This window comes from Zophobas morio, unplaced genomic scaffold (assembly GCF_036711695.1).
Source record: "Zophobas morio isolate AGI-343-1 ecotype UQ-CSIRO unplaced genomic scaffold, CSIRO_AGI_Zmor_V1 ptg000007l, whole genome shotgun sequence".
Taxonomy (NCBI): Eukaryota; Metazoa; Arthropoda; class Insecta; order Coleoptera; family Tenebrionidae; genus Zophobas; species Zophobas morio.
The window spans coordinates 8,500,876-8,515,373 of NW_026972112.1; the positions used below are offsets into that span (position 1 = coordinate 8,500,876).

General features: G+C 33.0%; 1 protein-coding gene across 1 annotated transcript; it reads left to right on the forward strand.

The window, feature by feature from the left end:
* The first annotated feature begins 11,132 nt into the window (after positions 1 to 11,132).
* LOC135124077 (mitogen-activated protein kinase 15) lies at positions 11,133 to 13,730 on the forward strand. Its single transcript, XM_064048941.1, has 4 exons — positions 11,133 to 11,678; positions 12,354 to 12,557; positions 12,608 to 12,888; positions 12,943 to 13,730. The coding sequence occupies exons 1-4, from the start codon at positions 11,419 to 11,421 to the stop codon at positions 13,656 to 13,658; spliced, it is 1,461 nt and encodes a 486-aa protein (XP_063905011.1). The 5' UTR covers positions 11,133 to 11,418; the 3' UTR covers positions 13,659 to 13,730.
* The last annotated feature ends 768 nt before the right edge of the window (positions 13,731 to 14,498 follow it).

Below are 14,498 nucleotides of genomic sequence, written 5' to 3' on the forward strand. Positions count from 1 at the left end.
ACCACAAGCACGTTATAATTTTGTAATCAGCTCGTCGAAATCGATATCTCTCAATATTTTAGGAATTTTTCGACAACTTTTTCAAAAACAAAATTTTTCAATATTCATGAAAATTTTGATCCATTTTCAACCATTATGCAAATTCAACCAAAAATATTTTCTTGTAGATTTCGACCTTGAAATATGTCAATTTTTAGGATTTTTCAAAAAAGTTGTATTTCAAACCGAATATTTCAAAAAACACGCTATATTTTTGGAATCAGCGCGTCGAAATATATATTCTTGAATATTTTAAGATTTTTTTGACAACTGTTTGAAAAGCAAAATTTCTCAGTATTTATGAAAATTTTAGCTCATTTTTGACATTTTTGAAGTTCAACCAATGACATTTTCTTATAGATTTTGACCTCCAGAAATTACTTTCAGTCACATTTCTTAGCTAACTCCCACCATTTTTCCAGAGTCACCAACTTGAATATGGCAATTTTTAGAATTTTTCAAAAAAATTGGATTTTAAACCGATTATTTTTAAAATCTTGCACTGGAACCACAAACTCGCTCTATTTTTGGAGTCAGCGCGTCGAAACCTATATCCTTGATTTTTTTGAGAATTTTTTGACAATTTTTTCAAAAACAGAATTTCTCAATAAATATTTATGAAAACTTCGACCAATTTTCTTTTATTTTCGAAAATCAACAAACGACATTTTCTTGTATATTTACAGCTTACTTTCGGGTCCATTTCTTCGAGAACGCCTATCATTTATCTAAAATCGCGAATTGAAGTATGGCAATTTATAGAATTTTTCAAAAAATTGATTTTCAAACCGAATATTTCTAAAATCTCCAACCGGGGCCATGAATTTGCTATATTTTTGGAATCATGGCGTCGAAATCTGTTTGTGTGAATTTTTTGGAAATTTTTCATCAACTTTTTCAAAAGTAGAATTTTTCGATACCCCCGTTTGAAAATTTCGACTTATTTTCGTCCCTTTTCGAAATTCAACTAAAGACATTTTCTTGTACAGACCTCCAGAAGTTACTTTTGGCCCCATTTCTTCGATAACTACTACCATTTTTCCAGAATAACCAATTGAACTATGGCAATTTTTTGGAAAAAAAAATTGAATTTCTAATAGAATATTTTCAAAATCTAAATCGGTGTCACAAACAAGCTATATTTTTGTAATCAGCTGGTCGAAATTTATATCCTTGAATATTTTAGGATTTTTTCGGCAACTTTTTCAAAAGCAAAAGTTGTCAATATTTATGAAAATTTTGGCCCATTTTCAACCATTTTAGAAATTCAACCAAAAATTCTTGTAGATTTCGACCTCTAGAGCTTACGTTTGACGCTATTTCTTCATCATAATCACTAATTGAAACATGGCAATTTTTAGGATTTTTCAAAAAAAGTTGGATTTCAAATCAAATATTTCGAAAAACACAACACTAAGTATAGTTAATAAACACAAAATCTGTATTCTTGAATATTTTGAGATATTTTGGGCAACTTTTTCAAAAGCAAAATTACTCAATATTTATGAAAATTTTGGTCCATTTTTGACCTCTTTCTTATAGATTTTGACATCCATCGGCTCTATTTCTTCGATCAGTCCCCTCATTTTCCCAAAATCACCAATTAAAAAAGGCAATTTTTAGGATTAAAAAAAATTAGATTTCAAACTTCATTTTTTTTGGAAATTTTTTGGCAACTTTTACAAAAACAAAATTTGTCCATATGATGAAAACCTCGGTTCATTTTCGATCGTTTTCGAAATCCAACAAAAGACATTTCCCTGTAGATTTCGACCCCCAGAAATTACTTTCAGTCCCATTTCATCGATAACTTCTATCATTTTCGCAGAATCGCCAATTGAAAGGTGGAAATTTTTAGAATTTTTCTTGAATTTCAAGCCAAATATTTCCTAAATCTTGCTCATATACCATAAACATAATATATTTTTGGAATCATTCCGTCTAAATTTGTGTATTCAAATATAAAACTAGTCCCTCTTTCTAATGTACTTAAATCAAGAAAATTAAAACAAGTTACATATTTTTAAAATTTTTTTACAGACACAAATTTTAAATTATTTTGTTATTCGAATTCTTTTTTTACAACCCGCTACCCGGAAATTGCTAGTATTCAGGCAAAATTTCTCTCAAGTAATGATTATTACTATTATTATTATTATTATTTTCTAACACCATTAGCGTCGCGTGATTACCGATTTAACTCACGCATCATCTGATAAATAACAAATAACCTACCCTACTCTGATCTAATAACACACTTGGAACGAAACTATTTTATTATTATTATTGTAAAAATATTAAATTAAATTCATATTTCTACAGCCTTTCTGGAATTTTCTGTGTGTGCAACGTTAGTAAAATTTAAGAATTCATTGTTCAAAAACCCTAGATCTTGAACTAAAATTCTTGAAAAAAAAATGTAAAGTTTTGAAATTAAGCAAGTCTATTCAAAATTTTCAAAATAACACACGCTGTTAGGTATCCATGTTAATTTAAATTTAAATATAATAAATGGCACATTCACGAAATTTTTTACTTTGGAAATATCTTCATTTTTTTTTTTTTAATTTCAATATACTTAATTAACATTATAACCTACAAAAAATAATGCTTCGACACTTACTTATGTTAAATAAAATTAATTAGGGTAAATGTGTACAAGAGTACGCACTTAGTGTAAAACTGTCAATAACTTTTTAATTTTTTTGGATAGACAAATTTTATGATATGGGTTCGTTATATACATGTTTAGAGATCAGATATATTTAATTGTACGTCTCAAGACCACTATATTTTAAGAGTAATTTCAATTTTTGTCAAGGTGTGTAAATGCGCACTCTTAAACAGTTCATTGCACAAGAGTGCGCATTTGAACGCTTATGAGTGCGCATTACATTTTATAAAAAAAATATTTGTTCTAAGGTGAAAATAAATGAGAATAAGTGACTACAGACTACACATAAAACGGGAGACCTATTTCTTCGTACTCTAGGGGCCTTGAAAAGTCGAGAAAACGTAAAAATAGAGAGTCGGTCGACGGACTCGATTACAACACGCTCGGGAAGTAAAAATTAAAAAAAAATCACCATAACCACCACCACCACACAACTTGAGAAGCAGTACAAAGTAGTAGAGTTAAATAATTCATTATCGTATGATATGTATCTCCAAGACTATTAGACTACGTATTGCAAGGAACGCGCACTCTTATACAATACCTCGCTGCGCACTCTTGTACATTTGTACATAACCTAATGTTTTCAAAGTTAAAAGCTTTTGATGGATAGAAAGTATAAAAGTGCTAGTGTATAACGAGACCTTAAAAGTTACAACTAATGAAAATTATTACTGTAAAATAAAAGAACTGGTACGTACCTTACAAAAAACTGAAACTATGAGCGGTAAAAATTACATCCACACAACGTGTGAACATAAAATCGTCAGTACGACCAAACTATAAACTATATTCAGGTCACTTTTGCACCTTTATCTCAGGTTTAGCATTAAATTCTGAATGGTATAACTTCATCTTACCCAGATGGCACTAATAAGCAGAAATCATGAGTGCGTACTCTTATACATATTCGCACTCTTGTACACATTTACCCTAAACCTAAAAATGTAGTATACCACCGCTGCATTGTTAATAAGCAGAGCAGTATTTTCCAGCAACAATTCGCCATCCTCCCTGCAGCAAAAACATTTTTTCAAGCGCGCTTTCATTCCCAGTTCCTCAAATAATGCCCAATAATTTTCAACAAGAAGGCACGCGTCTTCTTTCATCCCCCGTCAACAAGAACAATATTGTGACACTTCCTTCAAATAAATCTACTTTTACTGTTACTCATTCTGAACATGATGAAAGTGAATCAGGACAAGGCCAATTTTTTGTAAAAGCGAAACTAGGTGACTGCTACCATAAACTCAACAAAAGCGCCATAAACGGTAGCGAAAGCTTCTCAAAACTTCTGATCAGTCTCTATAATGACGAAAACGAGGACGATTTTCCCGCGGGGGGTAGGCAGTCCATTGTGTAAAAACTCGTTAGTTTTATCCAAATGATACTTCAGCCTAGACACTCGTAGAAGACGTCGAAGGAAAGCGGAACTTCAACGTAATTTGATTTTAAAAAATAATGTGTGCAAATTTTTGGTAAAAAAAGTAAAAATTATAAGTATAACAAGATTTTACTATTTTTACTGTTTACTTTTCTTCTTGTACGAGAAAAATTTCAAGAATAGTGCAACAAGAACAATTTAGTGACTAACAGGTTTATGAAGCACATTTTGCTTTTGTTTTGAATTCAGCCATATAGTCGATAACACCAGGGGTGGATTGTCATGTTAGGAGTTAGTGGTGTCGGTATAGGATATAAAGAAGGTCGGATAAGACTTATTTACAGCTTAATAAGAGAACGCGCGCTGCCACCAATCTGGCGGCTAAATTAACTGATCGCCTCAATTTATTGGGGGTAAATAACGGCCAATAAGTCTATCAGGCTAAACCGTTAACTCAACGATACAACGCATACAATAAAGCGGCTTTATTAAACGGGAAAAAATACTCCCATAGAAACATTTTAAACGAATGGCTTTGTTCCGGGGTTGCTTAGCTTTTATTGAGTGCTACAGGAGAAACAATTCCTGCTGCTAATAAATTCGGTTCGAATAAGGAAACTATCTGGCGTAGTTATCTGAAGGGGATAAAAGAAGAAAAAGTTGGACGGTTGATAGTTTATAGGTATTTTGGAAGGAAAGCGGAGTTGTAGCTGGGGTAGAATCGAGCCAGCAGCGTTTATATGCATGTAATCTAGTTCGTGAAATAAATAGCTGTAATAAATTGTGAGCTGTGCTCCCATCGCATCTGAGCAACAAAACTCCGGTGGCACCGCCTTTGCCTTTATTTAGATTTAAATTATAAAGGAGGAAGTATTTCCGGGTTTGTTACTTTGTGTAAGAGTCTTTATAGAAAGGACAAAATCCAATTAGCTTGAAAAATATACGTGATTTATTACTAAGCATAACTCTTGCTTAATCGGACGAAGATTATCTTTATTTTCTCGTTGTTACAAAACTTTACAAGTGCCTAATTTATTGCCAAACAAGCTTGTCTTATTTATGAGAATTTATTTTTCTAAAGTTATTTTAGTGATTTTATATTTCTTTAATAATTGAGTTGCAGATTTTGACCATTAGTTACTTTCGGCTCCATTTCTTCTATAACTCCAATATTTTTCCAGAATCACCAATTTAAATATTGTAATTTTTACACAGGGAGTATAAACACGTTATATTTTTGGAATCAGCGCCTGGAAATGTATATCCCTGATTTTTTTGGGAATTTTTCGGCAACTTTTTAAAACCAAAATTTTCTTTTTTGAGTCTATTTTTGACTGTTGTCGAAATTCAACCAAAGATAGAAGACTTTGACCTCCAGAAGTTACTTTCAGCCACATTTTTTCGATAACTCCTATCATTTCTCCATAATTACTAGTTAACATAAGACAATTTTTACGATTTTTCGAAAATAATCTATATCTATACTTACATTTTTTGGAAATTCATATACCTGAATCTTTTTGGAATTTTGCCGCAATTGTTTCAAAAGCAAAAGTTTCTCAATATTTTAAAAATATTTATATATTATATACAACCCTATATTTATATATAGGGTTGTCTTCGATAACTTCTTCCATTTTCCTATAATTGTCGATTGAAATAGGGCAATTTTTAAAATAAAAAAAAAAATTCTTCACAGCCAATATTTCCAAAATCTTCCACCGAGGTCATAAATACGCTATATTTTTGGAATCAGCGCTTCAAGATCTATACACCTGAATGTTTTGAGAATTTTTCGTCAATGTTTTCAAAAACAAAATTTTCCAATATTTATATTTCGGCCCATTTTCGTCCCTTTTTGAATGTCAACTAAAAATCTTTTCTTGTAGATTTTGAACTCCAAAAGTAACATTCAGCTCCATGTCTTCGACAACTTCTTCCATTTTGCTATAATTAAAAAAAAAATGGATTTCAAAGCGAATATTTCCAAAATCCGGCATCCGGACCATATATTTTTGGAAATTTTTCGACAATTTTTTCAAAAAGAAAATTTTTCTTTATAAAAATTACGGTCCATTTTCATCCACCTTCAAAATTCAGGCAAAGACATTTTCTTGTGGATTTCAATCTCCAGAAGTTCTTTTGCCTCCATTTCCTCGGTAACTCCTACAATTTTTTTAGAATCGCCATTTAAAATTTGGAAATTTTTTGGATTTAAAAAAAAATATATATTTAAAACCGAATAATTCCAAAATCTTCCACTGAGATCATAAATTATATTTAGAATTAGCGCTTCAAAATCTATATACCTGAATTTTTTGAAAATTTTTCGGCAACTTTTTCAAAAAGAAAATTTTCCAGTACCTATTTATGAGAACTTCGGCCCATTTTCGTCCCTCTTTGAGTTTCAACCAAAAATCTTTTCTTGTGGATTTTGACTTCAAAACTAACGTTCAGCACCATGTCTTCGACAACTTCTTCCATTTTGCTATAATTATCGGTTGAAATAGGGCAATTTTTACAATTAAAAAAAATATAGATTTCAAAGTGAATATTTCCAAAATCCTGCATCGGGACCATAAACACGCTATATTTTTGGAATCGTCGCGTCAATATCTAGGTATAGACCCGATTTCTTCGGAAATTTTTCGACAATTTTTTCAAAAGGAAAATTTCTCTTTGTGAAAATAAGACCCATTTTCATCCATTTTCAAGACATTTTCTTGTGGATTTCGATCTCCACAAGTTACTTTCGGCCCCATTTGTTCGGTAACTCCACCATTTTTCCAGAATCACCAATTGAAATATTGCATTTTTGGGATTTTTAAAAAAAAAATTGGATTTCAAACCGAATAATTCCAAAATCTTCCACCGAGATCATAAATACGCTATATTTTTGGAATTAGCGCTTCGAAATCTGTATACCTGATTTTGTTGGAAATTTTTTGACAAATTTTTCTCATTTTCGTCCATTTTCTAAATTCAACCAAAGACATTTTCTTCTGGATTTCGAAGTTTCTTTTGGCCCCATTTTTTCGGTAACTCCTACAATTTTTTTTAGAGTCGGCAATTGAAATAGGACAATTTTTATGATTTTTCGAAAAAAACTGAATTTCAAACCAAACATTTCCAAAATCTTGCACTGGTATCTACCATAAACACGCTATATTTTTGGAATCAGCGGGTCGAAATCTGTGTTCCTAAATAGAAAACTAATGTAAATCAAGGAAATTATAACCGAATTTATCTTAAAAATTTTTGTGCAGACACAAATTAAACATTTTTTAGTTGAATTCTGTTTTGCAACCCACTATAAATGAGGAATTTCCATTATTTAGGCAAAATTTCTCTCATTGCCAGTACTGAAACCACGTAATGATATGCACTTATGATATTGGTGATATCGACTTACCATGCATCACTTGTTAAATAGCAAATAACCGACGCTACTCTGATCTAACACCCTTAGAACAAAAGTATTTTATTATTATTATTATTGTAAAAATTTGTTTTATTACTTTACCTAAGAATGTTCATAGAAAGGACAAAACCCAATTAACTTGAAAAATATACATGATTACTAAGCATACCTCTAACTTAAACGGACAAAGATTATTATCTTTATTTTCTCGTTGTTACAGAACTTTACAAGTCTCTAATTTATTGCCCTACAAACCAACTGACATATTATCTTATTTATAAGAATTTCCTTTTCTATTTACAAAATTTATTTAAGTCGTTTTATATTTCTTTAATAACTGTTTTCAAAATATTTCAAAATTACCAAGTCTACACTTTCAGTTCTAACAAATCAAATATTGATCTTATCATAACATCTGCATCATCTCCCAAATTAGTCCTAACCAAGCTTTACAGCCCCAGAAATGGATCATAATTCTGTCATATCCAACTTCCAGTAGCTAGCATCCGCCACAAAAACTAAATGATCCTTTAACAAGAATCCCGTTTATTGCAGGTAATATCAACCTAATTATGAAACTTTCGCAAAACTCGCCCTTAAATCGCCGTCCAGTAGACCATCTCCCTCCCTATACAACAACGGGGCTGTTTATTTTACTTAAAGGAGAATATTTCCAAACAGTGTCGACAGTTTTACAACTTAACTGTGAGCAATAATGTCGGCAAAGTAAAACGGTCTGGGACAAACACCGGCCCGAGAGACGAACCCATTTCGTCACAGCTTGCTGGAAATTGGTCTATAAAAGTCAAAATACTCAAATATTGTGCCTTAATTTGTTACAGTAGCTACTCATCTGTATTGTTGCGATGCGAGGATGTCAGCGAGAATTATTGCCATCTGATGAAGCGTTGGATTGAGGGGTTTTAGGGGGTGTTAATCCGGGGATAAATCACACACCTGATGCCCCACCACGAGAAGTATGTCAGAGGGAGTGGATTATGTATGCTGAATGTGTTATTTAATGTGGATTTGCCTGATTTATTTTAAAACGTAAATCAAACTAGGAAATGTGTCTAAAACCGAGATAAAATTTAAATCCGAAATTAATAATAATAATAATAGACAAAGTTGGAGTCGATTTTTGCCGCCTTGTTGAAATACGAATCATAACCATTTAAGTTTTAGGTCCTTTCTGAACATTATTTTATTTTCTTTGTTTATTTTATCCCTTGTCTCAGTTCTTTCACACATTTTGTTTAATTTTTACTTCACAATTTTTTAACTAACAAAAATGTAATATATAAGGTTTGCCCTTCACGAGCAGTAGAATACGAAATTACAGGTTTCCGAATACGATTTCATGTGTGAAAATTTGTATTTTGAAAAGTCGGTATCACTTGAAATATTTAGAAAAGAAAGATTTTTTTTTCTAGTTTGATCAAAAAATCATTCCGAAGTGTACTCCACATTTATAACAGAAAAAATTGTCTTCAAACTGTATTCAAGCAAAGGAAGCTTCTAGTCAAAATCTTCTTCAGACCTGGTACTTCTAGGAATCCGGGTACTCCATTCGTTCAGCTATATAACAAACCTGGTAAACCGTGCAGAAGAGTATAAATGATTTTATATTTTTATGACTCACTCTCGTTTTATAGCCACATAATTTCGGATGCTACCGGTAGTGCAATAAAAGTTTAGATCTTTTGTATTTATTCCAAAATTCGCTGTAAAATATTTATCTTCGGTCGTTGATTGGCCATTATATTTCAACATTTCGCTCTGCTGTCGGAGCTTTCCCTCTGATTTATCTCTAGATTAACTATGAATAATACCTCTCTATAAAACTCTGGCGAGTATTACACTGTATTACACCCTTATTATTCGTGTTGTGACAAGGGCAACAGACGCTGCATTATATGATAATAGAGATATGTTGATATGTTAACCCCATTATACAAATAGGGGTAGAATAGGAAAAACGTGGGGTTATCTCTCTTTATTACATGAAGCGTTTCACGGTTCGAAGGCAATTCGCTCGCTTTATTGCGTTTCATGATAAGACCTACATAATTTTTGAGCGGAAAACTTTTATTAGAACGTCCGGAATTTTCTGATAAAGAAGCGAGTCAGCAGAAAGCTCATCGGAGAGACAGCTTTTAGACAGCAAATTATTTATATTAAGCATCTTGTTCGAGGAAATGGTATAACATTCATTTAGTTGATGCTCGAACTCAGATGGGATTCTGGTGCCAAGAGGCATTCCTGACGTTTTGATCATTTACTTTCATAAATTTTATCATCATGTGAATGAAAAGACTTAAAAACTCTAAACAAACTTTTGCTATCAACCTCATCATTAGTTAAAATTTGTTCAAAGCTAATCAATTTATAAGGCAACAGAGTTCTAAGCACTGTTCAACAAATTTTCGAAACATATTATTAAAAGAAATTATAAAATAGTAGAAATAAAAGTAGGTCTTCTATATTTCCCAAGTGAGAGTTTCAAAATATGCTATAGTAATTTAAATTTATTCCTATTATTATTATCATTATGTTGTTCAAAATCTTAATAGTAATTACTTGTTATAATTGACGAGACGCCACTGGCATAGGAATGCATTTATTGAAAACCATATTTGGTGTAGACCATCAATTTAATAGTGTTTTTTTGTATAATTTTAAAAACGTGACAAATTATTATCGAATACTTATTAACTTTTATGTTTGTAAAAAAGTGACAAGATTAATTTACGAACAGTTGCGCCGTATGCGTAAAATCTGTAATAAATTAGGAGCATTAGGTATTATTTTATATGTACTTCCATTTAATTGCAGTAGAGGAAACCACTTAGCATTCCATTAGATCTTTTTTTATCATCTTTAAAAATAGAACTCGGCAATTAATTATTACTAAATGTACTCGAGACAAATAGGATCATAATATATTAGTCTTAATGTTTGGCTACTAACGAGTTAAATCTTTCTCACGAAATAAAAACAAATTCAATCAAACCTTTCACTACAACCCTACGAGCCGGAACTCCTTGCAGCAGAATAAAGATAAACTTCTTAATCCACCCCTCACGAGACGTCACCATAGCAACCCCCGTTGTCAGTTACACATTACTGGCTGTACTCAAGATTGATATAAAACAAACTTCGCAACCCTTCCGAGGGATAAAATTTTCACAATTTCATAAAAAATTACGCCGGAGCTGTGCCCACGTTAAAATTTTTTTATTATCTTTGTCGTGTTCCTTCGTCTTATTTTCACTTTTATTTCTGTCAAAATAGTGCTAGAAAAAATGAACCCGAGGATAGACGTCGTGTAATATTTATTTATAGCCGAACTTTCGAAGAGCGGATTTTAGACAAAGAGCGACACCTAGTGGCGAGTAGAAGCAATACTTGTGTGCGGCATCTTGTGTTCGCTACAACAACTTAGTGATATAGATGGCGCTGTACGCCACATTTTGAAAGAAATTAGTGTAGGTGTCGCCACGTGATTCAAATTTAAAACTCATGGGTAATAAATTCCCCGAAGCGCACGATTGATTGTTGTCATAGCGACGATTACTAGTAAAATGTGACGAATAAACAAACCGATTTTATATTTTATTTCGTATTTAATTGACAAAACATTCTGTGATTTTTATGTGTCCAGTTCGGTCCACGTTGTTCGATTTTTCGTGCCTACTTTAACTACAATTTGGTCAGACTCGTTTCACTAACCTCTTATTATTAGTTATTAATTTAGATCAAGGCTATCATCGACAAATAAAACATTTACATGTCACCTAAATATTAAACGTCACCGTGACGTTTTTGTAACATCGATTCAAAATGATGTTTTACTTCACTTCTAAACAGTAATTACCAAAAATTTCTTAACTCGGGACGATGCCACAACCGAAGGAAAAAATTTTCGAAATTGACGAACACATTTCGAAGCGCTTCGACATCCAGAAGAGGCTGGGCAAAGGGGCGTATGGTATTGTATGGAAAGCTATAGATAGGAGGACTAAAGACGTTGTGGCTGTGAAGAAAATTTTTGATGCCTTTCGTAATCAGACGGACGCTCAAAGGACGTTCAGAGAAATTATGTTTCTGCAGTCGCTGAAGAACCATCCGAATATTGTTAAACTGTTTAGCATACACAGGTGAGTGTTAAAAGTGCACTTTCGTCTTTTATTGCAAAAAGTGCGCTTGGTTGTAGATTTCCCGCCAGATTTCTTAGGTTGCTGTGAACTTTAAATTGTGATTATCATGCACATGTTTTAAATTAATTAAGCTCTTTTCAAGTGGAACACCATAAATTTCGTTATTTTGTCGATAAAAGTGGGTTAGGGGGACGGAGAAATCGGTAGACAACCACAAGGGGCTGGTTTATGACGATATCGTAACATGCCATTAATGGATTGATCAATAGTTGTTTTCCACTGAACATAACAGTAATTATTTTGACGTTTATTTTCATTATACATGCAACAGTTAGACAAGTTTATGGTCACGGATTACCTTAAACGAGACTTTTGATCTTTCAGGGGTGCATTGTTGCAATTTTTTTTATTATATTTAAATAACAATTTATTTTGAATTTCTTTTTCTAATTTTTTGAACCAAAGAATAAGTTTTAGCCGCTTTGGAATACATAACTGACTATAAATCTGTACATAATAAATAGTTAATAGTAATATGAAAAAGATGATATTACTTGAATCTTAATAACACATCCAGTCTAAATAAAAGGGTCCACGGCGATATTTTGTTCCACTGATACCTGGAGTGCCTTAATCCCTCGTCTTAATTCTAGTAGTAACCTTTTCGTTTTTTAGAGCTGCCAACAACAACGACATTTACCTCGGTTTTGAATACATGGAAACAGATCTACACAACGTAATTAAAAAAGGAATCCTCAAAGACATCCACAAAAAGTACATAATGTACCAACTCTTCAAAGCCGTGAAATACATCCATTCAGGAAACGTGATTCACAGAGATTTAAAACCAAGCAATGTCCTTCTAGATATCATGTGCAGGTACTGCCTCTACATCTAGCCAAACTTGTAATAATCTAGTCCTTCCATAGATGCAAGATCGCCGATTTTGGTCTCGCACGTTCCTTAAGTCAAAGTTCCGATGGTACCTTTAGTGAGACTGATCCAACATTAACCGACTACGTAGCAACACGGTGGTACCGAGCACCTGAAATCCTCATAGCGAATAGACGATACACCAAAGGCATCGACATGTGGAGCTTGGGCTGTATTTTAGCGGAAATAACAGCCGGGAAACCCGTTTTTCCCGGATCTTCAACGGTAAATCAAGTGGAGAAGATCATGGCGACTATTTCTACACCATCGCAAGAAGGTACTTACTCACTCAACTTTCAAGCAAACTATATCAATATTTACTTTATTGTAGACATCAACGCGGTTTGTGTATCAGGAGTAGGCACATCCATGATCAAAAACGCCTCTTCTGTGGAAAAAATCCCTCTCCACACCCTCCTAGGAAAAAACGCTTGCAAATCAGTCATCTCTCTCATCAACAAGTTGCTGATTTTCAACCCTAACAAAAGACTGACTGCTGAGGAAGCTCTGGAGCATGATTACGTGTCAGCGTTTCATGATCCAGATCAAGAAATCGTTTTAGCGCGTGATATTGTTATACCATTCAAAGACAACGTTCGCTTATCAGTAGAAGACTACCGAAACAAACTCTACGAAATCATGTCGACCCATCACGGTAGAAGTAGCAAAGGTACTTGTAAGACGAAAACTCTAACACCGGAACTTCCGCCTAGAATTACTAGAAACTACGTCAAACCGTCCCAGCTCAAGGACCCAAAATCTTCTGGAACGCAATCGGAGCCCAAAATTAACTACAGCAGGCCTAACCACGTGGTGGCCATAATCAAATCCGACTCCAAGGTGGCTGCTAAGCAGAATCTGCAGTTTTCTAAGGGGATGAATGGTAGCAGGGTGCATGTGAACGAGAAGCAACAGCTGAGGGAGAACGGGAGGAAGAGGTTTTCGAATGTGAAGAGTGGGTATTCGACTTTTAATAGTTACAGCCAGTCGCATGGGATCATAAGTCAGAGTACTCTGATGGAACTGAAGGCGTCTGGTATGCGGTAGCAGTTTGGAATACAAGAGGAGTTTGAATTTTAACACTTTTACACAGTATTATTTACCGATCACTTTTTGATCTATGAAATATGCATAAGTGTTATGCACTTGTACTTTTCGTAAATAAAAAATTTTATTATATTTTGGTGTTCAATAAGGAGTGAATTAAAGACACTTCAAATGTCATCCTACGATAGCACTAGAAAGACTTGTGCGGCATATCTACTTGTTCGCAGTACAAAAATCTTCAAGTTTTTATATTGCGTTAGAGGCTTTCGTTTTTTAAGTATTTTGGCTTGTAAAGAGTTATTATTATTATTATTTAATTATTATTTAATTAAATTGCCCAACGGAGAAAATTCCATTTACAGGGCAAGGTTAGAAGTAATGAATATTAACAAACAAACAAGAAAATTGGTGAAAGAATTCAATGTAACTAACACAGCAAGAAGTGTTCACGAATCCTATTGAAGGAATTTAATCTAAAAATATCTACAGCGTGTTCAATATTTTCGTAATTTGTAATCATTCGATAGATAGGAGAGTTAGATAGAATGTTCGTTTTGAACTTTGATATAAAGAAAATATTATGAAGCCTTTTATTAAATGCTGGAACTGCAAAGTTTATATTATTTAGTAGCTCTGGACTATCGATTAGGTAGTGAATTAATTTAAATAAGAAAATTACAGAAAAATACGATCGCCTGCAAGACAGAAATGGGAGGTTTATACGTTTAAGAAGTAAATCTTCTGGGTAACCTCGAGGTGGATAAACACCGTCCATCAAAAATAATGCAGATTTAGCAAAACGACGTTGCACTTTCTCAATTGATCTTATGTGTATATTAT